The sequence below is a fragment of the Pseudorca crassidens genome, chromosome 19 (genome assembly GCF_039906515.1).
Source record: "Pseudorca crassidens isolate mPseCra1 chromosome 19, mPseCra1.hap1, whole genome shotgun sequence".
Taxonomy (NCBI): domain Eukaryota; kingdom Metazoa; phylum Chordata; class Mammalia; order Artiodactyla; family Delphinidae; genus Pseudorca; species Pseudorca crassidens.
Genome location: NC_090314.1, coordinates 53840806 through 53867917, shown reverse-complemented (window position 1 = coordinate 53867917; position 27112 = coordinate 53840806). Strand labels below are relative to the sequence as shown.

The window sequence follows — 27112 nt, the reverse complement described above, 5'->3', positions numbered from 1 at the left end:
ACATCTTTGATTTCCTGATCTGATCAGCCCTGCCCCTGCGTGAATACCGCAGCCCTGGGGGCCATGCCCAGCATGGGGTTGCTGACATGGGTTGAGGTTGCTGGGGACCCATCTCACTGTGCATCTCGTCCCCTCCCTTCCAGGACCTGCACGTGGACCAGCTGACCACCCGAGCCAACCAGCTGGAAGAACAGATTGCCCTGTTCGAGGCCAAGTACCGCGCGCAGGCTGAGGACACCCGGACGCTCAGGAAGGCAGTGAGCGAGGTAAGCGCTCAGTGGCACAGGTGCCATCTGACAGCGCCCAGGCAGTGCCTGCATGCCTGCAAGGAGACTGACTGAGCCCCCAGTTAGCCGGCCAGCCTCCTGCACATCTGTCTGTCCTCATAAGCGTCTCAGAGCATCTGGCTGACCCACGTTGGGGACGCAGTAGATACCAGCTGACTGGTGGCCAGTATTCTTATTCCCACTGTAGCCAGGGATAGACTGAAAGGCCCCTCAGGAGATGGGACATTCTGTCCTGCTTGCTGAGGCATCCTTAGCAAGTTCCTTCAGGCCTCTTTCGGAGAGGGCTGAAGTCTCCCTACCCATTCTCAGCCTGGGCAGGCAGTGCTCCAGGGCAGTGCCCACATCTCCCTTCCCGTGTGGAGTAAGGGAGGGCCCGGGTTCAGTGCAGCTCCCAGTTCAGTGGCCAGCACTGGAAAGCAAAGTGGCTGTGACCTTTTTTTTTTTAATCTGTGAGTCACCATCTGCATTCATACGTGCAGTGATGACACAAAGGAAACAACACACTTTTATTGAAGGAGAGACAGATGGGCTTGAACAAACGAACAAACACACCTGGGTCCACATGGGAAAGCACCCAGTGCTTGCCAACCTATGAATATACTTAATCTAGAATGTGCTCCCATCAGAACCTCAGGGGGGAAAAAACTTCTTAGTTAGCAAAGTGATTCTTAATTTTATCTGAAAAGTAAATTCAGAGGACTAGCAGAGAATTGTCCAGGGGGGAAGGTTCATGAAGGCTGGCCCACGGTCCCAGTTTGCCCAGAAATGACACATTTCCCGAGACGTGGGACTTTCTGGGCTAGAACCAGGGGAGTCCAGGACAAACCGGGATGGTGGGCCCACCTAGCATTAAATACTATAAAGCCCTAGAGGCTAAAATAATGAATTACTGGAGTCAGGGACCGACAGGTAGGCTGTGGGAGCCTGTGAGCGAGCTCAGAATCAAGGAAACGTTTATATAGAAATTTCATGGATTATAAATTAATGGAGAGCAAGTGAATTATGCACCCAGTGGTGTTGGGACATTTGGTTAATCATTTGGGGAAAAAAATCAAATCTTTTCCTCATACCACACACTAAAATAAATTCCACATGGGCTCAAGGATTGAAACAAGGGAAACTGTACCAGAAGAAAGAAAATGAGAAATATTTATAAAGCCCTGGATTGGAGAGGCCTTTCCAAGCATAACACCAGTAAGTTTGGTGGTATAAAGAGATTTTGAAAATCGATTCAGAATCTGCCGTGTGCGATTCTGCTCTGTGATGATTGTGTACACACACACGATGCTGTAGTTCTCTTTCATTACGTCTTTTTTGCCTCCCGCCCCTCCCTGCTGGCTGTGTGCCATCGGGGCAGGGCCGTCCCACGTTTGTTCACCCTGCACCCAGAACAGGGGGGCCCATGGCAGGTGCGACACAGACATTGACAACAGATGAGGGTGGGACAGGGGTTCTGCCACCAAGTTGGCAAAGATGAACAAGGCAGGGGAATCGGGGCTCCCACACTGATGGTGGGGGTGCAGTCTGTCTTCATCAAGATCCTTATTCAAGGGCAATACTGTACTGCATGTCAGGGACACCCACCCTGCTCCCCAGCAAGCTCTCCCAAAATGTCACTTTTTGGACTTCATTCCAGGGAAAATAGGCATGCAAATAAAATTTCTGTATACATTACATACTTCACGACAAAATGAATAGAGAGTCACTGGGGACACAGTGCTGTGTGTGATAACCAAGAAAGTCCCAAGAAGAGGATATTGGTTAAACAAATTATGATATATCCATGCAGTGGAGGACAATCCCACCAATAAAATAAATATTTGCTGGCATGGAAACCCATTCACAATATGCTACTTTTTATTTTCATTTTTAATATTTATTTATTTGGCTGCATCAGGTCTTAGTTGCAGCACATGGGATCTTAGTTGTGGCATGCAAACTCTTAGTTGCGGCTTGTGGGCTCTTAGTTGCGGCATGCACGTAGGATCTAGTTCCCTGACCAGGGATTGAACCCTGGCCCCCTGCACTGGGAGCGCAGAGTCGTAACCGCTGGACCACCAGGGAAGTCCTGCTACTTTTTAATACTAAGTTACAAAACAATAATAGGATATGATTGCTTACACACACACACACACACACACACACACACACACACAACACACACACAGGAAGATAACACCAGGGTGTTAGAAATGGTAAACTCTAAGTTGTGGGATTCTTTTTATTTTCTTTTTGCTTATTTCCATATTCTAATTTGAGTAGAATAAACACTTTTTTAAATGAGAAGTGTGTTTAAAACATTTAAAGACTGAATTCAGCCTCGATTTTTGCATCTCAGCCTGTACCTTGGTCAGCAAGCCTTCGTCCGGCAGCCTTGGGGACTCGGGGGGCACCTGCCTCTGGCTGACCAGCCCCACACAGCCCAGCCTGGGGAGGAGCCCAGTGGTTTTGGTACCTACTGCCTCGGCCGGGCACTGTTGGGCAGTGCACAACCTACTCCACGGCACAGAGCAACCTCCTCAGTTAATAACTTACCCAAATCTGGCAATGTCTCACCAGTCATGGTATAATTAATTCATACCACTTTATGCTCTATAATAATAATAATGAATAGATGATTTTTTAAAGCCCTGACACCTGAGAGTGGGATCCCCAGGGGTGACGCCTCCTTTCACGTCCAGCTCCACCCTTTTATTGTACCTTTGAGTGTTCAAGGCCACTCTGACTTCCTCCAGCATCTACCATGCACATCCACCAAGAGCAGACGCTGCTGGGACTCAGCACCTCCACAAAGATGCTCGTGGCCTAATGGGGGTCTCACCCAAGCTCCCATTCAGCGCCCCTTCCGGGAATCAGCACGAGGCCAACTTGCTAACGGTGCAATGATTCCACTGAAATGACCCATCAGGACATTCTGAGCACCACGTGACACAGCAATTGTGGTCGAGCTAAGAACGTGCTGGGCATACAGGCACCATCCCCTCTGATCCGACGGCCGCAGGATGTGGGTACTGTTACTGTTCCCGTGTCACAGCTGGGGCTCAAGGCTCAGGCAGGTGTTAGACAGGTCTTTAGAGCCATGTTTAATTTCACATGTGTCCTTCTGCTGATGCAGATAAAGAAAAGCATGGGTAACAGAGAAGGAAGATGATTCAGGAAGCTTGGGGCTCTCCGACATCCTTTTGGGGCTCTGAACTTAATGACATAAGACCAACATCCAAGTAACCTCAACTCTCCACTGCAGGCCTGCACGGAAATAGATGCCATCAACGTGGAGAAAAAGCGCATCCTGCAGCAGTGGGCCGCCAGCCTGCTGGGCATGAAGCACCGCAACGAGGCTCACAAGACCATCCAAGAGGCACTCAGGTACAGGCGGCCCTTCTGGTTGCCATGGCGGTGGGCCAGGTGGCTCAGGACCAAAGGGGGGTCTGGGCGAGCGGGGAGAGCTCGTGACAAGTGTGGGAATGCGGAGGTGGGTGCGGAGTGGACTCCACGCCCAGCTCCTCACAGGTGAGCACGGAGCGCCCATCCTCGGCTCTCCTGGGACAAAGGGGCACACCTGCAGCCGCGCAGCCCTTCGGCCCCAGCTTCCGTCCTGAAGCCACCCTTATTGTTCACCCAGATTTCAGTGTTTCTTAAATCCTTTCAAACTTTCCGTGGCACCAGGAGCAGTAAAGCTTTCACGCTCAGATTTCCTGGGAGGATTAAGGAGAAACAGTGAGAGAGAGAGAAAGAAAAAGGGATATTTATCTTGGGGAGATAAAGGTGTCCCTTTGATTTGCAGTTTCACCACCTGTGTGCAGAAACTTCATCCCTTCTCTATTGTTCTGCCAAGGGCTGAGTTCCAACCGAAATCCTGCTTTAATCTCCCTGAAAAGGGAAGGAAGAGGCCCCCCTCGCGTTCCCCTCTCACTTCTAGCGAGGGCTGGACGTGTAGCCTGGGTGGGGTGCTGGAGACAGAGGCTTCCAGACACAGCACTGCCTGAATTCCCCAAACCTCCAGGGTGCTTGGGGCCCAGATGTGGAAGCCGGTTCTGGAGGGAGCACATCATAGCTCGACTCGACCTCAGAAAAACAAAACCGGAGGGACTGATTGTTTTTACAACAAGTCATTTTACATGGGTAATGCTGGATTAAAAATACTCATTTCCTTCATTTCCCTGAGTCGATGAGAGAAAGCCAAAGGGAGAATCATGGAATTATCCTGGCAAAGTCCGGCTAAACATCTGCTTTCCCTTTAAACATGCAGGTGGACGAACCGGGTGGGCTCAGGGCTGTAGGGTCGGGCTCCTCTCTGCCCTGTCCCCGGGGCTGCTGGCCTGCCCACTCCCGCCGTGTCTGCCCCCTCAATGCTGCCCTGTGGTTGGTGCGGGAGAGGCCTCGGCCTGTGGGCAGCTTTTCCCTCCTGCCCAACGTCGACCTTGAGTAAGGTTGAAGCTGGGAGTCTTATGGCCTGTGCCCCCCACAGGGACCACCCCCGTTGTCTAGCACTTCCTGTGTGTGTCTGTTTTGTGTGTGTGTGTGTAAGCAATCATATTCTATTATTGTGGGTCCCCGCCACACCAAGACTTGAAAGACAGCAGCTCCTACGGAATCTTCATAGTTAATGACAAAGTCGTATCAGGAGTGCGTCCCAACCACAGGTGAAGAATCATGTTGAGGCTGCAGCAAACACTGAAAGTCATACATTCAAAGCAAATGGGTCATTTCCACGTGAAACGTCTCAGAACAAGCCAGAAAATACCTACTATACTGTGGGGCTACCCTGCCTAGAATTTACACCCTCTCAGGGATAGGGACACAGACAGGTCCCCTTGTGCCCTGGTATCTGCCTCTGGCATACTTCCTGACAGGATACGTGTGGTACAGGCAGGGCTCAGCACCTCTGCTGGCTGTTAATTTGTCAGCTTCATCGCCTTGAGATCCTGTAACAGGTTCCCTCTTAATCCTCAGATGGATTGGGCCGAGCTTCAGACATATTCTAGATTCTGCCAGTTCTTTTCGTTCTGTTTATTTTCCACTGGTGTCTGTTAATCAAGGACTCTTTTTAATCAACTTGTTAATTGAAGTACAGTTGATTTACAATGTTGTATTAATTTCTGCTGTACAGCAAAGTGATTCAGTTTTACATATATAAGCATTTTTTAAATAGTCTTTTCCATTAAGGTTTATCATAGGATATTGACTCTAGTTCCCTGTGCTCTACAGTAGGACCTTGTTGTTTATCCATCCTATATATAAAAACTTATATCTGCTAACCCCAGCCTCCTACTCCATCCCTTCCCCAACCCCCTCCCCCTTGGCAACCACCAGTTTGTTCTCTATGGAGGACATTTTTAAAGAGCGTCTTTTTAATTTTATTATTTTTTAAATTTTTGGCCATGCTGTGGGGCTTGCGGGATCTTAGTTCCCTGATCAAGGATTGAACCTGGGCCACAGCAGTGAAAGTGCCAAGTCCTGGACAACTGGACCGCCAGCGGATTCCTAAGTGTGTCTTTTTTAAAAATAATTTTTATCAAGGGTAAGTGATCACATTACAGGAAATTAGAGAAACAGAGATAAAGATTTAAAATACACAGTCTTTCTCCTTTGTGACAATGACAGTTGATTAACTAGCTTTCTGGTGTCTTTTCCCCCATGCATGTTTTACTGAGTGTTCAGATTTGTGTCATAAAAGTTGGATGTCTCATTGTTACTGTTATTGTCAAATTCTAGGTATTTATAAGGCTTCTACTTCCTAAAAAAGAAAGTGAGTAACTTTTAAAAGTTTGGTTTATTGAGGATAATTTATGTACAAATTTATTATGTAAATTATTAGTGTTATGTAAAAAGTTATCCTTTTTCAGAGCACAGTTCAGTTCAGCAAATGGACAGACGCAAGTAGCCATCATACACTCAAGATATCAGCTATTTCCTGCATCCCAGAAGTCAGTACCTCTTCCCACCTCCAGCCCCCAGCAAACCCTGATCTGCTTTCTGTTCCTATAGTTTGGTCATTTCTAGAATGTCATATAAACAGGATCACACAATACGTAGCTTTTCTTGTCTAGCTTTTTTTTCACTTTGCACAGTGCTTTGAGAGTCAGCCTGATGTTACAAGATCAGTTGCTGAGTAGTAGTCCCTCATGTGCATATATCAACATTTGGTTGTCTCCAGTTTGGAGGGTAGCATGACCAGAGCTGCTGTGAAATTGTGTGCAGGTCTTGGTATGGGAATGCAAAATGGAACAGGCCACTTTGGGAAACACTTTGGCAGCATTTGAGATCCCCAGCCATTCTCATCCTCACCAACACTTAATAGTGCTGTCATTTAAATTTTGGCCATTAGTAGATATGTCGTGGTGTCCTGTCGAGATTTTAATTTGCATCTTCCTAATGACCGATGATATTGAGCATCTTTTCGTGTGAGTATCTGCCATCCATATATCTTCTCTGATAAAAGGTGTCTTTTGCTCATTTTTAAAAATTGAAGTATAGTTGTTTACAATGTTTCAGATATACAGCAAAGTGATTCATATATATATATATATATATGTATGTATACTTTTCCATTATAGGTTATTACAAGGTATTGGATATAGTTCCCTGTGCTATTGTTTATCTATATATCTGTTAATCCCAAATTCCCAATGTATCTCTCTACCCCCTTTCGCTTTGGTAACCGTAAGTTTGTCTTCTATGTCTGTGAGTCTATTTCTGTTTTGTAAATAAGTTCATATGTATCATTTTTTTAGATTCCACATATAAGTGATATCATATATTTGTCTTTCTCTGAATGACTTACTTCACTTAGTATGATAATCTCTAGGTCCATCCATGTTGTTGCAAATGGCATTATTTCATTCTTTTCATGGCCGAGTAATTGCATATATATGTGTGTGTGTATGTATGTACGTATATATATATACACATACCACATCTTCTTTATCCATTCATCTGTTGATGGACATTTAGGTTGTTTCCATGTCTTGTCTATTGTAAATAGTGCTGCTGTAAACACTGGGGTGCAGGAGTCTTTCCGAATTAGTTTTTGTCTTTTCTGGATATATGCCCAGGAGTGGGATTGCTGGATCATATGGTAACTCTATTTTTAGTTTTTAAAGGAACATCCGTACTGTTCTCCATAGTGGCTGCACCAATTTACATTCCTACCAACAGCGGAATGTAAATTTTTCTCCACACCCTCTCCATCATTTATTATTTGTAGACTTTTTGATGATGGCCGTTCTAACTGGTGTGAGGTGATACCTCATTGTAGTTTTGATTTGCATTTCTCTGATTATTAGTGATGTTGAGCATCTTTTCATGTGCCTGTTGGCCATCTGTATGTCTTCTTTGGAGAAATGTCTATTTAGATCTTCTGCCCATTTTTTGATTGGGTTGTTTGTTTTTTTTTATGTTGAGCTGTTTGAGCTGTTTGTATATATTGGAAATTAATCCCCTGTCAGTCACATCATTTGCAAATATTTCCTCCCAGTCTGTAGGTTGTCTTTTTGTTTTGTTTATGGTTTCCTTTGCTGTGAAAAATCTTTTAAGTTTAACTAGGTCCCATTTGTTTATTTTTGCTTATGTTTCCATTACTCTAGGAGATAGATCCAAAAAAATATTGCTGTAATTTATGTCAAAGAGTGTTCTGCCTATGTTTTCCTCTAGGAGTTTTATAGTATCCAGTCTTACACTTAAGTCTTTAATCCATTTTGAGTTTATTTTTGTATATGGTGTTAGAGAATGTTCTAATTTATTCTTTTGCAAGTAGCTGTCCAGTTTTCCCAGCAATACTTATTGAAGAGAATGTCTATTCTCCATTGTATATTCTTGCCTCCTTTGTCATAGATTAATTGACCATAGGTATGTGGGTTTATTTCTGGGCTCTCTATTCTGTTCCATTGATCTATGTGTCTGTTTTATTGTGCCAGTACCATACTGTTTTGATTACTGTAGCTTTGTAGTGTAGTCTGAAGTCAGGGAGTGTGATTCTTCCAACTCTGTTCTTCTTTCTTAAGATTGTTTTGGCTATTCAGGATATTTTGTGTTTTCATACAAATTTTAAAACTTTTGGTTCCAGTTCTGTGAAAAATGCCATTGGTGATTTGATAGGGATCACATTGAATGTGTAGATTGCTTTGGGTAGTATGGTCATTTTAACAATATTGATTCTTCCAATCCAAGAACATAGTATATCTTTCCATCTGTTTGTGTCATCTTCAATTTCTTTCATCAGTGTCCTTTAGTTTTCAGAGTACAGGTCTTTTGCCTTCCTAGGTAGGTTTATTCCTAGGTATTTTATTCTTTTGCTTATTTTTAAACTGAGTGGTTTATCTGATTATTGAGTTATGAGTTCTCATATGTTCTGGATACAAGTCCTTTACCAGATGTGTATTTTGAAAATATTTTTCTCCCAGGCTGGCTTGTAATTTCATTCTCTTAACGATGTTTTTTGAAGAGCCAAAGTTTTAAATTTTGATGGATTCCAATTTATTAATTTTTTTCTTTCATAGTTCATGCTTTTAATGTCCTCTCTAAGAAATCTTTGCCTGACCTAGAGTCATAAAGATTTTCTCTATGTTTTCTGCTAAAGTGTGATAATTTTAGCTCTTCCATTTAGGTATATGATCTATTTCAAGTTAATTTTTTTTTTTTTTTTTTGCGGTATGCAGGCCTCTCACTGTTGTGGCCTCTCCCATTGCGGAGCACAGGCTCCAGACATGCAGGCTCAGCAGCCATGGCTCACGGGCCCAGCCACTCCACGGTATATGGGATCTTCCCGGACTGGGGCACGAACCCGTGTCCCCTGCATTGGCAGGCAGACTCTCAACCACTGCACCACCAGGGAGGCCCTCAAGTTAATTTTATTATGGTCTGAGGTTCAGTCTTTTTTTGCATGTCCATCTCCAGTTGTCTTAGCACCCTTGGTGAAAAGACCATCCTTTCTCCACTGAAATACCGTGGCACCTTTGTCAGAAATCAGTCAGTTGTGTGTATGTGTGTGTGTGTGTGTGAGTGTGTACACACTCCATCCTGTTCCATTGATCTATTTGTCTATCTTTCACCAATACCACATTGTCTTCATAAGTACAGCTTTATAGAAAGTCTTTAAATCAGATATTGGGAGTCTTTGTTCTTTTACAAAATTATTTTGGCTATCCTAGGTCCTTTGGATTTCCATATGAATTTTAGAATTAGCTTGTCAATTTCTGGGGAAAGAATGCCTACTGGCATTGAGATTGGAAATGCATTGAGACTATAGAGCAGTTTGAGGAGAATTGGCACCTTAATATTGAATCTTCTGCTGCGTGAACACAACATATCTCTTCTGTATCTTTTTTTTTTTTAATGTGTACAGGTATTTATTGCTATACTGGTGAAATTGGGAAAAAGCAGAAAACTGGATAGAGCCTAAATGTATACCAATGGGATATTTAAAATACTATCTGGTCATTGAAAAGAATTAAGGCGATTTCTATATACACTGATATTGAATATCTCTAAGATACAACAGAAGAAAAAGTAAGGTGCAGAATAGGATATACTAAGCTTCCACTTGTGATTTTTTAAGTGGAGAGAAATACGCAAACACCCACAAACATAATGTTTATATATACATAAAATATATCTGGCAAGACATTTAAGAGACAGTAACAGGTTGCTGGGGGAAGAGAGTCCAAGGCCCAGGAATAGATGTGAGAAAAATATGGAAGGTATTATTCTAGTTCAAGAAGAAAGTACTTTTTGAATTTTTGAATAAAAACTTATTCAAAGGATAAGATACCACAAGTAGAGAAAAGCATGCTTAAAGTACAGCAGGACAGCACAGAATGAAAGGGAAAAAATGTCTCACACACACAAATTCAAATTCCATTATCCAAGATCTGCATTTTTTAACTTGACATTACTTATGGGTATTTCCATGACCAGTATGCTGAGAGGATTTGAAGAGACAGCCACCTGTATTCCTCCCAGCCACACCATTCACTGTGCGCCTCAAATGCTTTAAGCTTCGTGTTCACGAGTACAAAACTGAGATAACAGCATATCCTTTCCAAAGGTTATGGTCATGACTAAAGGAGATGGGCTGGCGCCAACCACTCCCCACCCACAAGCACAAGGCAACAGTTTCCTGCCCTTTCCCCCTCCCATAATCACAATATTAGAAGAGTTTTAGACTTGGATTTGAGATAGGTAATAGTTCTTTTAACTTTTATTTTTATTTATTTATTTTATTTTTGGCTGCACAGCATGCAGGATCCTAGTTCCCCAACTAGGGATCGCACCCATGACCCCTGCAGTGGAAGGATGGAACCCCAACCACTGGACTGCCAGGGAAGTCCCAGGTAATAGTTCTAATACATTAGAAAATATTAGTCAAGATTTGAGTACTATTGGGACTTCCCTGGCAGTCCAGTGGTTAAGACTCCATGCTTCCACTGCAGGAGGTGTGGGTTGGATCTCTGGTCAGGGAACTAAGGTCCCACGTGCCGCACAGTGCGGCCAAGAAATTAAAAATAAATAAATAAATAATGTGCGAAAGTCATAAATTTTTTAAAAAAGATTCAACTACTATTGAAAGAGTTGGTTTCCTAATTTCTTTCTCTCCACTCTGTGAGCTTCCTCTGAGCAGGGTACCACCATACATACATACATCGTTGGTGTTCCAACGTCCTAGCTTTGCTCTTTCACTTTTGGCAGCGAATGCCAGCATCAAGTCAAGTCCATGGATGGCGAGCTCGAAGCCTATAAGAAATCCATCATAAAGGAGGAAGAAAAGAATGAGAAACTGGCCAGTATCCTGAACCGGGCAGAGACGGAAACCAGCCTGATGCAGAAACTGACTTCGCAGTGCCTGGCCAAGGAGGAGGCCCTGCAGAATGAGTTCAACACCTACAGGCTCACCCTGCTGGACACGGAGGACGCACTGGGCAAGGCCCACATGGTATGGTCATGTCTCCCACCTGCAGGGCAAGCCTCCCCGACCTCCTTCACAGCGCCCACCCTTTGGCTCTTTCTTTCCAGGAATACACGGCAACCATAGGCCAATTGCAGGCTCTCCACCAGACCATCCAACATGAGCTGGAGCTGGGGAGGAAGATGGATGCCTCCATCGTGGAGAAGCTGCAGGAGCACGTGACCTCCAACAAGATGACAAAGTACTTCCACCAGCTCATCCTGAAGCTCCAGAAGGAAAAGACCAACCTGGTATGCCACCTGCACACACCCGGGCCTCGAAAGGCAGGTGCCCCCAGGGAGAGCAGGTATTGGGGCGCCTCTCGCGGGGAACAGACCACATGTGGCGGAATGGGGGGAGCAAGGGGCACTCAGCATGTTCATTCACCTTTCATTTTTTTCTAGTTGAAAAGAAATGCATTTTTATTGTAGGGAACCTAGAAGTACAAAAAGGCATAAGAGGAAAATAAGACAGCTGAAGTCCCACCATCCAGAGATAATCTCTTCTGAAATTGTGGTGTATTTCCTTCTGGAAATTTTTCTAAACACACACGGTCATACTCATACACACAAAGACACACAGAAACACACGTGCACATACACATCCCCATGTGCACATGTGAGCACACACGCAAACATGCACACATTTGTGCAACATGTTCACATACATGAACACACGTGAAGACACCTATGCATACACAACCCTAGAGAACATAGGACTCTTACTATATACCAGTTTTTAATCCACTCTAATCCATTTACATTAATTTTAATGAAATATAACACAGAGAGAAAAGTGCACAAACAAGTGTAGTTGTCAATGAATTTTTCACTATGTATGTAGTGTTTTATTTTACATTATTGGCCGCATTCAACATAACATTTTCCATTAAATATGCTTAGAAAAAGTACATGTTGGCTTATGCATCACATTTCATCCTACAAATGTATGTGTTTTGTTCAACAGTTCTCTCATTAGACACTTCAGGTTGTTTCTAGGTTTTAAACTTTATAAATAAGTCAGCACTGAACATGCTTGCTCACACATCTTTGTCCACATGTCTGAGGATAAATTGCTGCAGCAGAAACCCTGGTCAAATTGGTAGGAGCATTTTAAGTGGATTGTGGAGTTGCCCAAGCCTCTGCCTCCCCAGGGTGTGCCTGGAGGTCCTGAGTGACTATGATTGGCCCACCTGGCCTGGGGACCCCACCCCTACCCCTGTCATGAGCTCTCTCTTGCTCCCCCAGGGGTCTTGCTTTTCTCTGAGTGGGGGGGGTCCCTGTGTCCTTAGAAAAGCAATTTGTTACTTAAATAATTTCTTCTTTGGCTCTTCCTGTGATGTGACCCCCTGCCTCGGGGCTGCTGTCTATCTGGCTAGCAGCCTGAAGCACCTCACCCCTCCCAGACACCTGGGAGGAGACCAGCTCGCTCCCGGCCTGGTGTGCTAAGGAACCAGAGAGACAGGGCTGGAACCAAGACCGCCCATGCCTGGATCTCCTTGAGATGCCCTAGCTGACGCTGGTGGAGTACTTCCAGTTCTTATTCTGGGAAGTGGGGGCAAGACTACCTGCTGGGAGCAAAAATGAGGGGGGCAGTGTGTACTGGAGAAGCTATGGAGTGTGTTGGGTGTGAAGTAAACCTGCCCAGCCCTGCTGCAGCACCACAGAGGCCGGTTCCCTGGCCCCCAGGTGTCCCTCTTCCCCAGCCACCCATGTAGGCGGCACATGTACTACCACTCATGTCCACAGGAGGGCAATAAGGAGTCCAGGTCCAGCATTTGTTGCAACAATTGGTGGGCGGCAGGTGTACTACCACCCATGTCCACAGGAGAGCAGTAGAGAGTCCTGGGCCAGTGTTCGTTGAAACTATTGGTGGGCGGCATGTGTACTACCACCGATGTCCACAGGAGGGCAGTAAAGTCCTGGTCCAGTATCTGTTGCAACAATTGGTGGGCGGCAGGTGTACTACCACCCATGTCCACAGGAGAGCAGTAGAGAGTCCTGGGCCAGTGTTCGTTGAAACTATTGGTGGGCGGCATGTGTACTACCACCGATGTCCACAGGAGGGCAGTAAAGTCCTGGTCCAGTATCTGTTGCAACAATTGGTGGGCAGCAGGTGTGCTACCACCCGTGTCCACAGGAGGGCAGTAAAGAGTCATTGGCCAGCATTTGTTACAATTGGTGGGCAGCCTGTGTACTACCGCCCATGTCCACAGGAGGGCAGTAAAGAGTCCTGGGTCAGCATTTGTTGCAATTGGTGGGTGGCACATGTCCTACCACCCATGTCCACAGGAGGGCAATAAGGAGTCCAACTCCAGCATTTGTTGCAACAATTGGTGGGCGGCAGGTGTACTACCACCCATGTCCACAGGAGAGCAGTAGAGAGTCCTGGGCCAGTGTTCGTTGAAACTATTGGTGGGCGGCATGTGTACTACCACCGATGTCCACAGGAGGGCAGTAAAGTCCTGGTCCAGTATCTGTTGCAACAATTAGTGGGCAGCAGGTGTACTACCACCGATGTCCACAGGAGGGCAGTAAAGTCCTGGTCCAGCATCTGTTGCAACAATTGGTGGGCAGCAGGTGTACTACCACCCGTGTCCACAGGAGGGCAGTAAAGAGTCCTGGGTCAGCGTTTGTTGCACTTGGTGGGTGGCACATGTCCTACCACCCATGTCCACAGGAGGGCAATAAGGAGTCCTAGTCCGGCATTTGTTGCAACAGTTGGTGGGCAGCAAGTGTACCACCACCCACGTCCACAGGAGGGCAGTAAAGAGTCCTGGGCCAGCCTTTGTTGCAACAATTGGTGATCAGCCCATGTACTACCACCCACGTCCACAGGAGGGCAGTAAAGAGTCCTTGGCCAGCATTTGTTACAACAATTGGTGGGCAGCCCGTGTACTACCGCCCATGTCCACAGGAGGGCAGTAAAGGGTCCTGGGCCAGCAGTTTTTGCAACAATAGCCAGCAGATGCAAGTCCAGCTCTGGAAAGGGGGCACTTTTCCCAAACTGCTCATTACACCTCGTGGGCTGGTGGCAGACAGGGTGGGCATATCTGAGACAAGGAGCAGAGATTGTGGAGGGACAGAATCATACGCAGCTGGGTCCAGAGGGAGGGCAGGCACAGGTGAACCATGGGGCCTACACAGTTCAGGAGCAGTACTGATGTCCCAGGAGGAGGCCAGGGTGGTCTCAACAAAGGGGACAAACAGCCCGAGGGGACTGAGGGGAGGTCGGGGTGCTCTGGTTGGCCTGGTTGGTGGCTGAAAGGGGACTTAGGAGCTGAAGCCCTTCCAGGGTGGCTAGCACTGGGGTAGAGAGGAAGGCAGGGCCCCTGTGAAGACCCAGTGACCTTGGATGGTCTTGGCAAAGAAAGGGACGGGTGGATAGCCAGAGCTCAGAGGGGCCAGAGGGACCAAGGTGTGACCACAAGGAGCTGGGTGACTTGAGATGCTGGCAGGGTCTGGCTTTAAACCTAGGAATGTTCTGGAAAGTCATGCACGATGGCTGGTCAGAGAGTGCATGTGTGACAGAGCCAGCTGGGGTCGTGTGGGGAGGGGCAGAGATGACCCTGGGAGACCAGGAGTTGATGGGAGCCACAGGCTGGTAGAGAGCTGAGGATTTTCGTGGGCAGGAACTTGTGGGCAACCAACGGCGAGGGGCTGGCTAGCAAGATCAAGGCAGAGCCACAGCTCGGGGAAAGGGGCCCTGATCCCAAAGTGAGCCCGAGCTGCCTCCCTCCCTGATTCTCACAAGTATCCTTATGATCAACTCTCCATGGTAGGAAAGAGTGGAGCAAATCTGTCTTCGGAAGCCAACAGAGGAGGCAGGGTAGGCTGGCCCATCCTTCGGGACAGTGGCAGCCCCACGGAGCCCTGGGCACTTCTGCCCCGGGCTGAAGCTCCCACCCCCAGAACCAAGGTTGGCGAGAGCCTCAGTACAGTACAATCTTTTCTCTTAAGGACTGTGTCCAGCTTTTCCAGTGAAATGTAAGGACATTTGTCCCATCAAATAGAAATTAGAAGTTGGTGTTTGTCACAGCATTATTTAGAGTTGGAATGTTGATAAGAGATTGACAAGCTCAAAGAAGGCAGGCATCTTGGTATTCCTCACCAAAACACATGAGCTGTCAAGAGCAGTGCTCCATGATCATTGTGGAACAGATGACATTCCCAGGGACAGCTGTGACTTGCTTCCTAATCTCTGTTACAAATATGACCGAGTATTACACAGCCATTAAAAATGACATGACATGAAAGTTGTCAAATTGCAAAGTGGCTTACAAACCTATATGTAGAGTGTGATCCTGTTTTTCTTTTGGTGGGGGGCAAAGGGGTTTATATACAAAGTCAGGAAGGCAGGATAGATTCTAAATAGTGACGCTGGCTAACTGTGTGGCAGATTTATGGGTGATCATCTGTATTTTCACATTTCCCCGTTTCAATGCACATTACTGTTTGTTTGATAAGAAGAGATAATAATGTTAGCTTTCTTTTTCTGTGAGAAATCATTAGGGTTCCAACAAGTAGGTCCTTTGACAGGTCTTGAGGTGGAGAGAAAGCCAACATCCTCCTCTCCTCATTATGTTTTGGAATTTCTCCAGATGAATACCTGGATGATCAAGGAAACAAGAAGCCAACCAGCTCCTTTGGAGCCTCCCAGAGAGAGAAAAAAAGTTCAGACATGTTTCCTTCTGCTAATTCAGGTAACACATCATTCCAAAATTGACGGTGACATTGCTCAGACCACCCTGGACATCACGAACACCACCTGCAGGCTAGACATGCATCAGAAGACACTGGCTGAGCTGGACAAGGAAGTGAAAAAAGTCAACGACCTCATCACAAACAGTGAAAATGAAATCTCCAGGCGCACAATCCTGATTGAGAGAAAGCAAGGCCTCATCAACTTTTTGAACAAGCAGCTGGAGCAGATGATTTCTGAACTCGGGGTAAGACCCCAGGGCCGGGAGAGGCCGCTCGGGTTGATATCCATGCCTGGCCATTCCAGGAACTTCTTATGTTCAGAAACGAACTCACGTAGGACACATGCGTTCCTGTCCCGCTGATCATACAGGTGAAGCACATGTGTCTGTGCCAAGTGCTCTGACTCGGGCTGTCTGCAGACCTTGTCTGTCGGGCCAGATAGTATTTCAGGTGTTACAGGCCAGATGGTCTCTGTCGCAATCCCCCACCCCAGCGGCTATGAGGAGGCACAGGCAGTACGTAAACAGACGGGTGTGGCCGTGTGCAGTAAAACCTTACCTAGGGCCCCTGAAGTTTGAATTCCATATAACTTCTGCCTGGCACAAAATTCTCTTCTGATTTTTTGTGCGGCCCACGGGCTATGCGAAGATAGGCAGCAGGTGGGATCTCAGCCACTGACTGCAGCTCTAAGTGAGGCGGTCTGATGAGTCTGGGGCTTGAAGTCCTACAGGTTATCCAGGTATCGCTGACCTGAGGAACCCACCAACAGCTTCAAGTCCCAGAACAGGATGGGCAGCTGGGGGCGCATTCTTAGGTAGACCTCGACACCAGAGTGCGGTCTCAGAGCTGCAACCTGCTTGGATTCCAAGGGAGTAAAGACCCTAACCCATGACAGTGCGCTGTTAAAAGACAATTTGCAAAGCCTCTTGGGTGACAGAGGCCCTGCTGCCCCTGCCCCAAGACTGGGGCATGGTGGGGCCCGGCCAGTGGAGGGAGGGGAAGGGGTCACAGACCCCCAGACCCATATCTCCCACAGCAGGTCAGTCCATATGGCCTGGGCCCTCGGGGGAAGGGACCCAATGACAGGGTCCCTGGTCCCTCTGAGTAAAGACCCCCTACTCGTCGTACAGACACATGATCTCAGGGGTCCCCACCCTCGGCAGCCCACCCAGATTTAGAGGCTCATTCTTCTTTCTGGTGAACATCACTTTCAGGGGGAAGAAGTGGGGCCCCTGGAGCTGGAGATCAAGAGGCTGACCAAGCTGATCGAGGAGCACAACGCCGGCGTGACGCAGGCCCAGGTGACCTGGCTCCGGCTGCAGCAGGAGATGGTGGCGGCCACGCAGGGGCGCGAGGAACACCTGGCCTCCCTGGACATGTCCAAGAAGGAGATCCACATCCTGGAGCAGAAGAAACTACGGATAGAAAGTGAGCTCCCCTTCCCAGCCCCCCTCCACAGCACCTGCTGTTGTGTCCCGGTCCCACCTGGTCAGCCCAGCCCTGCAGCCCCACAGGAAGTGCTGCCTGGTGTCCAGGGCCCACTCGGCCTGAACACATCATGCCCATTTCTTCCCGGAGGTCCTGCCGCCTGCTTGTCCTGCCCTTGAGCCACCCAAACCCCCCTGTTGGTGGTCAGGGTCGTTGCTTTCCGACCCTGCCCCTGAGCTTGGCTGGTCTTTCCTAGGGGCTTGGTGTCTGAGCGCCAACCCTGTCCCCTTCGGCCTCCTCTGGCTGGGCGGGGGTGCCCGAAGGTCGGCGGGGCTGGGGGGCGCTCTGGGCACAGACCCAGATCACAACCCCCAGGGGCCACCCCCGACCCCCGGCCGCCCTCCCCGCAGACAAGATCGACCAGGAGAAGAAAGAGCAGAAGCAGATCGAGCGGCACATGAAGGACCTGGACAATGACCTGAAGAAGCTCAACGTGCTGATGAACCAGAACCGATGCAGCTCCGAGGAGCTGCAGCAGGGCAACCTGGCCACGGAGGGCGAGTTCGTGCGTGCGCTCAAGGTAGGCTCCACCTTGAGCTCCCGCCCGTGGTGGGCAGGCAGGGGGCAAGGCGGGGGAACAGGTGTGCGCCCGCCCTCAGCCCCACCCTCAGCCGCCCCCTCCCCATGCAGGCCTCGGAGCGAGAGACCATCGAAATGCAGGAGAAGCTGAACGAGCTCAGGGAGGAGAAGGCGGCCGTGCTCAACAGCCTGGTGGAGGCGGAGTGAGTGCCGGGCGCGTCCTGTCCCAGGGTCGCTGCCCCGCGGAGCCGTGGGAGGCCACCATCCACGTAAACCGGCCTGGGAGGTGGGAGCGGCTCTGGAACCCGAGGTGGATCCTGGGGAAGAGTGGGGTTCTTGTCTCCTGAGCTCAGGGCAGCCCTCCCACCAAACCCATGATCGTGGTGGCTGGAAATAGAGTGGCTTCCTTTGGGACAGACTTTTTAAAAACTGTATGATCTTTCTGGTGCCTGATTGTAAGAGTAATCCAGACCCAACGGTAAGCATTTTAAACTGTGACAGTGTGTGCAGAGTAGAAAGGAGACTCACACTTAATCCAACCCTCTTCCTTTACCATTTTCTCTGTGTATTTCTTTCATTTTTTTTTAACAAAAATGAGATTGCTCTCTATGTCCCCCTTTGAAGTAACCTTATATTTTTCTGTGATGTCCTTCCCCATTGGTGCACGTAGATCTGCATCTCCAGTTGCAAGGGCTCTGGAGCGGGTACTGTAGGCATGCACCCTGACTGGTGCCATGTGATTGCCAAGGGGCTAGTGGCAAAGGGATCATCCCCTCCCTGTGGTTTGACAGAATCTACACATAACACCACCTGGAGCTTGCAGAGGATCTTAGTCCCTCCAGGCTGCTCAACAGAGCACCACAGACTGGGGCTTCTAAACAGTAAACAGGAATTTATTGCTCACGGTTCTGGAGGCTGGAAGTCCGAGATCAGGGTGCCTATATGGTCGGGTGAGGGCTCTCTTCTGGGTTGCAGACTCCTTGCTGTGTCCTCACAGGGTGGCAGGAGAGGGGGAGATCTGTGGGGTCTCTTTTATGAGGGCACTAATCCCATTCATGGGGTTCCACCCTCATGACCTCATCACCATCCCAAGACTTGGCATAAGGATTCCAACATGTGGATTTGGGGGCGGGGGGACACAAACATTCAGACCACAGAGGGTGGGGGGGCATGTGTCTTTGCTAACATTTTAATAGCTTTCAGGCTCTTGGTCTATCTAGGCTTTTGACTTCTTCTTATATCAAATTCTATCACTTATATTTGCTTTTCTCAGTTTCTCCTAAAGTTACATATCTGTTTTCTCCGCTGCCCCAGCCCCCTGCCCCGGCCCCCCAGTGAGGGTGGTGGGCACTGGGGTTGAGTTCACCTTCTGGTCCCAGAATGGTAACATTTGTTTCTATTTAAACCCTTGCCTGGGTGCCTGCAAATTAACCAGGCCACCTGCTAGGTGTGGGCGCCCCTCATGGACGGGAAGGCGAGGGTCTCCTGTAGCCCATTACAGACATAGCTCCTTGTGCTCGGTGCCCACCCCAAGCACAGCACACAGCGATCACCAAAGCATCAGAAAGAAAGCCCCTTCATTCTCCAGCTCTTACACTGCCTCTCCTTCCCTTAAAGACACCAGATCATGCTTTGGGACAAAAAAATCCAACTGGCAAAAGAGATGCGCGCCTCAGTGGATTCCGAGACGGGCCAGGCAGAGATCCGGGCCATGAAGGCCGAGATCCACAGGATGAAGGTGGGTGGGAGGAGGGAGGTGTGGGGAGCTTGGGAGCTCGGGGTCCTGGGGGGAAACCACTCCAGCACGGCGGCCTGCAGCCCAAGCACAAGGAAACTTGCTGTTCCCTTTGCTGACCTCCTGTATCAGGGCCTGTCCAATTCTTGTTCTTACTGCACCGAAATGGTTACAGGACACACAGCTGTCTGCACAGTATTCATGAACTATTTTACCCTCACTCTGTGCAAGCAATGCACTCCAGTATTTTTAAACGCTGGCTGTGACCCCCACCCCCACCAATCTCACGACCCATTTGTGAGATGTATCCCACTGTTGGACCAGAAAGACTCTCACTCAGTAACAGGGTTCAAGGAACACACCTACCTTTTCCTTCCGAGCCATGTTTTCTCTCTACTGTCATCTTTAGCTGGATTTCATTCCCTTGAGAAAATGCTGGTAATTAAATCACAGGCTGTCACTGAGCCAAAGGTTCAGGGCCTTAAGGATACAAATGAGAGCAGGTAATAAAAACAAATGTGACATCACTTTTATAATTACGTGGTTAATAATAACCCCGCTAGCTATTGAGTCCAGAGGAATTCTGATCAAATGCATCTACTGCTGATAAGTTTTAGAAAACCACTCCATTTAACTGACTTTTCAAACCGCAGAAGTTGCAGCAGGTCAAACCCTCTACCACAGAGCTTACAGCCACACAGGCATGTGCACACACACACACATACATGGACGGACGGGGCTACCGCCCCCTTGCCCCCCAGTTGTGGTTTTGTTTTGTTTTGTTTTCCGTAACAAAAATAGTACATATAATTCAGCAACTTATTTTTTTAAAAATAATCCAGACATTATCCTTCTTTAACAGTTGCAGAATATACTATGGATGTAACATAATTTAATGAAACATTCCTAGGTTGATGTGAAGATTCAGAATGTTTCCAGTTTGTTGTTTTGTCACTAAAACAATTGTTACAATGATATCCTTGTGGAAATCAATGACCATATTTGTTTTCATGGGTCTGTTTCTGGGCCCCCTGCTGTGTCCACTGATCCAAGAGCCCAAATCCACACCGTCTTGATTTCTGTGGCCCTGTCCAATGTGATTCCTCCAGCATTGTTCTTTTTTACAAAATTGTCTTGTCTATTCAATATCTTTTTCCTTTCCAAAAACATTGACAATCAGCCTGTCAATTTCTGCAAAAGTTCCTGCACGGATCATGGTTGGGATTTGAGGCTCCAGATCAATTTAGAGAGAATTGACACCTTAGCATCGCTGAGTTTTCCAGTCCGTGAGCAGGTGTGTCTGTCTCCTCATTTACTTGGTCTTGTTTGATTTCCCTTGTTAGTGTTTTTGTCTTCGGCATTCGGGTTTTGCATATGTTTTGTTAGATTTATACCTAAGTGTTTCGTGTTTTCTGGTGCTGTTGTAAATGGTACTTTCTAAAATTTTCAAATTCCAGTTTCTCATTGTTAAGGTACAGAAATACAATGGACTTTTTTCGTGTGTGTGTGGTACGCGGGCCTCTCACTGTTGTGGCCTCTCCCGTTGCGGAGTACAGGCTCCGGACGCGCAGGCTCAGCGGCCATGGCTCATGGGCGCAGCCGCTCTGCGGCATGTGGGATCTTCCTGGACCGGGGCACGAACCCGTGTCCCCTGCATTGGCAGGCAGACTCTCAACCACTGTGCCACCAGGGAAGCCCCTACAACGGACTTTTTTACATTGACTTTGTTCCTGTGATTTTGCTAAACTCACTCATTTGTTTATTGGTCTATAATATTTGACAACCCACTGCATGAAAAGGGGTTTCTCAGTGGATTTGCGTTGCTGGTTTACACGTGGGGGATTGAGCACACGTGTGTGCCGGTGTGTATATGTGTGTGTGTGTTTTGGCGTTTCCTCCTTGGGAGGTTGCCTGTTTATATCTTTGCCTGATTTTCCTGTTTCTTATTTCTTAGCAATTTTTAGGACCTCCTTGTATATTGGGGTTAATAACCCCTGTCTATAATACCTATTCTAAACGTTACCTCTGGTCTACGGCTTGCCTTTACACATTTTTTTTATGGTCTCTTTCCGCTCAGAATGTGTTTAGTGTTTAGTTGTGTATCAGTCTTTTCCTGTATGGCTCCTGGGTCTCCGGTACTGTTAAGAAGGTTCCCCAGCTTGAGGTTACACAAACAGATTCCTGAGCTTTGTCAATTGTTTGCACATACTTAGATCTTGAATACACCTGGAATTTATTTGGGGATGTTGTGAATAGGGGTCCATCGTATTTTCTCTCTGCTGGGGAGTGAGTTATGCCAGCGGCATGTATCAGGTGATCTGTGCTTCTCTCACTGATTTGAACGGCCACGTTGATCACATGGATGGAGTTGAGGTTGCCATCCTTGTCCTGCATCTCTGCTCTGCTGTGACAGTTATTTTGACGGGCTCGTGCCAGCGCAGAGCATTTGGTTACTGTCACCCTTGCTCTGTTTTAACCTCGTGGGCTAGGCCTCCCACCACCACTCCTAACTTAACTTGGGGATTCCTGCCTGTCTACCCTTTTGTTATTCTGAATCAACTTTATTGAGGAATAATTTACATGCAGTAACATGAACTTATTTTAAATGTCCAGTGCACACGTATGCAGCCACCACCCCATGGAGACGTAGAGCACGTCCACCCCTGCAGAAAGCTCCCTGGCGCCCCTCGCAGCCCAGCTCCCACCACGACCCAGCCCCCAGCCCAGGCCCTATAGGCCCTACACGCCACCATCTCACAAAACCATGGTGCATTTTTCCTAATGAGGAAATTAACCTTGGTGCAATACAGTTAACCAAACTACAAATTCTAACCAGAGTTCACCGTTTTTTTTGGCTAATGTCCTTCTTCTGCTCCAGGACTCAACCCTGGGCCACATCTAGTCCTCATGTCGCCCCACCTGCCCCGGTCTCTGACGGTTTCTCAGTGTTGCCCTGTTTGCCTGGTGTTCTTTACATGGACCTTAAATCACTCTGACCGGTTGACTAAGCCCCCAGGTTCCTTTCTCCCCTGGGGATATCACCCCTGCGGGTTCCCTGATGGTTCAGTTGGATGTGGTGGGAGGTCCCTCTGCTCTGTGCACCCAGGTCAAGCACAGCCAACTGCTGAAGCAGCAGGAGAAGATGATCCAGGACATGGAGCTGGCTGTCGCACGCAGAGAGACCATCTCCACTCGGGCCGAGGGGCAGTGCAAGATGGACAAGAAGCTGCTCACCCGCACAGACTTCCACCGCAAGCAGACCGAGCTGAGACGGAAGATCAGGGACATTCACAAGGTCGGGGAGCCGAGCGACTGGGAAGGGACCACGCTGCAGGCCACCTGTCCACAGGCGGTCAGCCTGTGTCACCAGCCCCGCTGGCAGGCGTGCAGGCATCACTGGCCAGGGCCGTATTTCTGATGTACTTTCCCCAGCTTGGGCTGCGATTTCACTCTGTCCTTCCTGCCTGCTTCTCGGCCGGTCCCTCCCTGCCCCATCTGCCTCACCGCCTCTTCTTCTGCCCCTCATTCCCGGAGCTATGGTCACAGCTGCTGTGTCAGGGCTGTTTTAGGAGACAGAGAAGTGACAGTGGGGGCTGGGGGTGATGGGAGGAGCTCGGGTGCAGAATCAGACAAGCTGCTTTCTTCTGTGCTGGGGACAAAAGCCTGAGCCTCACACCCCACGTGCTGGTTCTGGGTCAAGATACAGTGGGTGTCAGATCAGTAGGTGCTTCCCGAGTGCCCCTAACGTTCTGCTCTGATAGGGGCTTTCTTTGGGAGTTTGTCTTGGGTTTAACAGAAGATCTATATAGGGAGGGTGCAGCTTAGGACTGGAGGCGGCCCTATTTCTGCCCCTTTCTGCCTAACAGAAATGGCATCAGGGAATTATGGAGTGCTGGTGAAGGGCATGAGTCCCTGTGTCACTGACCCCAAGTGGGTGGTGGGGATGGGCCAGCGGGAACGTGGAGGGCACCCACTCGAGCCCATGTCCCCGTCCACCAGTCCATATCGACTGAGCATTGTGGTGTGTGCCTTGCCCTGAGAAGGGACCAGCTGTATGGCCCAAGTGCCCCCTCCTTTTGTGATCACCAGGCTGGGCTGTGGGCTCAGACTTCCCTCAGCCCCTGCTGACCAGCTGTGTGGCCTCAGTGCGTATAGAAACCTTCCACGCCTGAATTTCCTCGTCTGCCAGTGGAGATAGGAGCAGTGGCCCCTCCCTGAGAGGCGAGGGTTACATGAGACAGAAAGCTGCCTCGGAGCCCCACCGTGGGTCCCAGCCCTGCTCTTCCACTCATGGCTCAGGCACGTTGTCTGACCTCTCTGTACCTCTGTTTACTGACCTGTGAAATGGGTCCTCACCTCATGGCATCACCCAGAGGACTGAATGGAGAATGTTGGAATAGCCCCTGTAGGGGGAGTCCTGTATGAGGAAAGGTAGCTGAAAATGACAGACTTGATACAACTGCTCATTTGGATGTTACTGGAGGCGCAGAGGGGCCTTTTCCGAGCCTGGTTTGTGCATTTCTCTGCCACGTTGGCCACTCCTGGCGTCCATCCCTCTCGACCCCTCGTGGCTCCCCAGGGGCCTCCTCTGCCCAGCTTGGTGACGGACTCCTCTCCGCCCCACCCCACAGAGGGTCTGGCCAGGGATCCCTTGCTGGCCTCCCCACCCCCAATACTCTCCTGCACCCCCTCTTTGGGAATCCTCCTGGATCATGTGCATAAAGGGTCCTGGGGTCCTCCCAGCCTGACTCTGCTCTGTCGGCTGAATAACCGGTGGGTAGGGTCCCAGGATGCTCCTGTCTAACCCCCCAGGCCACCGAGGAGTGCACCCAAACCATCCTAGAACTGGAAGAAACTCAAAAATCCGTGAGCGACTCCCTCCTGGAGAAACAGGAGCAGCTGTCAAGGATGCAGGCCAGGGCCGACGAGCTCGAAGCTGACCTGTACCAGCTGGCAGCCCTCAAGCGGCAGGTACACAAGTCCCCAGGGCCGCCAGGGCCACAGGAACCCAGCAGCAAGGCCCGTTCCGGCCCAGCTAAGCCCAGGCTGATCGCACCTGAGGTGCTATCGTCCACCTCATGTTTCCCATGAAGTCTCCATGGGCCGGCACTGTCCTGGGTGCCAGGGCAACAGACTAGAATAGAAAAGGTGACAATCCCTGCCCTCCTTCTGAGGGCGGGAGGGCAGGTGAGAAACAAAACGAATAAGAAAAAAGATACCATATATCTGATGGTGATATAGATACTCCGGAGAAACAGGGGGCAGAGAAGGAGCATCGGGTGGGTGGGGGCTGCACTTGTAAGTAGGGTGGTCTGAGACGGCCACACAGGGGAAGCGACACTGGAGTCAAGACTTGCAGGGAGCGAGGGAGTGAGCACCCCCAGGTACAGCAGGAGCTGGAGACTGCTGGGGCCCCTGGGCTTGCACCGCTTGGGGCTGCACCACCATGGCCAGGGGCTTCTCCCTCAGAGGGGGTTGGGGGGGGAGGAGTAACTTGGGGTTATCGGGATCGCTTGGCTCTCATGTTGAGTGTGGAATGGGAGGGCCAAGAGTGGACACGGGAACCTGTTTGAGGCCATGATGGTACTTGAGGAGGATGGGGACGCCTGGAACACAGCACGGAATGCGGGTAGCCTGGGGCTAGTGCGAAGCCGTCAGATTCTGCGTATAATTTCAAAGTCGCCCCAGTGGGATTTCCTGCTGGATTGGATGTGGTGGTGTGAGCAGAAGAGAGGGGTCAAGCAGGGCTGCAGGGTTTGGGGCCTGACCAGCTGAGATGGGAGTGGTGGGCGCCAGGCCTGGCCCCTGGCAGGTTGGACGGCGGGTGAGGGAGGGTCCAGGCTCCACCCCGTGCCTGTCAGCCTCTTTGCCTGGAGCTGGAGACTCAGCACCCTCAGCTGTTCATTCCTGCAAAGTTCTCCTCTGGCATGTCCTTGAGTTGGAGTTCGTGCCAGCCCAGAGGGTGTCCTCTTTTTAACGTGCGTAGCCTGACACGGGGTCTCTTGTCCCACCCAAGAACCTTTCCACGCTCGTGGCCCTGCAGTCACGCCTCAAGCACCTGCAGGCCGTGAAGGACGGGCGCTACATCTTCCTGCTCCGCAATAAGCAGTCACTGCTGGCAGAGCTCAAGCGGCTGGACGACCGCCTGGCCAGCATCAGCACCATCCTCCACCACGTGAAGGACAAGTACCCCCAGTTCCAGGAGGCCCTGCTCAAGGTCAGCCGGTCCATCAGCAACAGGCTGGAGTCATCCGGGCCCTAGAGCGCCCACCCCAAGGAGGAGATCAGTTTTGTGTATCATCAGGGGCTTCAAATCTTTCTACCCTCAGAGACACCAGTTAAGAGAAACAGACAGGCCAGCATTGTAGGAATGTTTTTTTTTTAGCCACCCAGCAGTTTAAACCAAGTCAAATGTCAGCGTTTCCAGTTGCATTCGGTGAGTCTTCCGCTTGCAAAGGCAGTGCCAGTGAACACGAACCCATATTTCCACATTGGGCGTACTCCTCCAAGTAAAATTGGAAACCCAGGTCTCTGCTCCTGCCCCCACTCCCAGCTTGGGTTAAATCCAGATTCCCAGCTTACACGAGCAAGTCCAGGGGGACCCTGGCTGCATCTGGAAGCCTAATGCCTGAGATAAGACCACACAGGTGCATGAACACAGACCTCCTTGTCTGCCCACTTGTCCTGCCCTCTCCTCCAGCCAGGGCTCCTCACCCCACACTCTGATTCCTGAGCCCCTGCTACCTATGCCTTCTCTGCAGTTTAAAGGGAAAGTGTTCTACAAAGTAATTTTATACTTTCAGCAGAAAAATAAAACTATTTTTCTGAATATAAGAGAAAATCGTATTTATTCTAAAACATTTCAGAAATGCAAAACCCACAAAGAAGCGAGGAGGCCCTCAGTCCTGCTCTGACACCGCTGCACTGGGCTTTCTGTGCCTGGTTCCACCTGACAAGGCCACAGGGTCCGGCTTCTGTATGTCATTTTGGAAAGCTTTCTCCTTTTTTTTTTTCTTTTTCATTAATTTTTATTGGAGTATAATTGCCTTACGATGTTGTGTTAGTTTCTTGCTGTACAAGCTTGCCCCTCTTTTTTTTTTTTTTAAGCTTGCTCGCCTTAACATGAGACTTTGTGTACGAAAAGTTCCTTGTCATCGAACATTTTCATGACAGTCGATTTTATGGGTTATGACAATGTTTTCCTTTTCAGAAGAACTTTAAGTTGCTTTCAAATTTTCGCTATTTTGTCGTCTGGGTGCTAGATTCGCAGAGCCGTGCCTCGGCGGGCGGCCTGGCGGGCTCCAGGATGCTGAGGGTTCGCTCATGCGGGGGCGTAGCGCCCTCTGCGACCCCAAAAGACGAGGCCCCGCCTCTCCCCCAGAGCTCTCCCCTGCAAGGTGCGCGCCCCCTGAGCCCCTCCCACGTTCCAGGGACGCCG

The 27112-nt window shown here is 49.1% G+C and overlaps 1 protein-coding gene across 2 annotated transcripts in view; it reads left to right on the top strand.

Annotated features, from left to right (window-relative positions):
• The window catches only part of CCDC40 (coiled-coil domain 40 molecular ruler complex subunit), a 43779-nt gene extending 17264 nt beyond the window's left edge, over positions 1-26515 (top strand). Inside the window, exons 10-22 of one of the 2 annotated variants that reach the window (XM_067714730.1) lie at positions 144-266; positions 3532-3653; positions 10523-10618; positions 10974-11217; positions 11298-11480; positions 15932-16177; positions 17147-17360; positions 17771-17940; positions 18051-18142; positions 19557-19677; positions 22781-22969; positions 24487-24645; positions 25691-26515. In XM_067714730.1, the coding sequence (XP_067570831.1) occupies positions 144-266; positions 3532-3653; positions 10523-10618; positions 10974-11217; positions 11298-11480; positions 15932-16177; positions 17147-17360; positions 17771-17940; positions 18051-18142; positions 19557-19677; positions 22781-22969; positions 24487-24645; positions 25691-25936 (2205 nt within the window). In that variant the 3' untranslated portion in view covers positions 25937-26515. The remainder of the gene's footprint in view (positions 1-143; positions 267-3531; positions 3654-10522; positions 10619-10973; positions 11218-11297; positions 11481-15931; positions 16178-17146; positions 17361-17770; positions 17941-18050; positions 18143-19556; positions 19678-22780; positions 22970-24486; positions 24646-25690) is intronic. The other variant, XM_067714731.1, reaches the window with a different exon arrangement.
• The last annotated feature ends 597 nt before the right edge of the window (positions 26516-27112 follow it).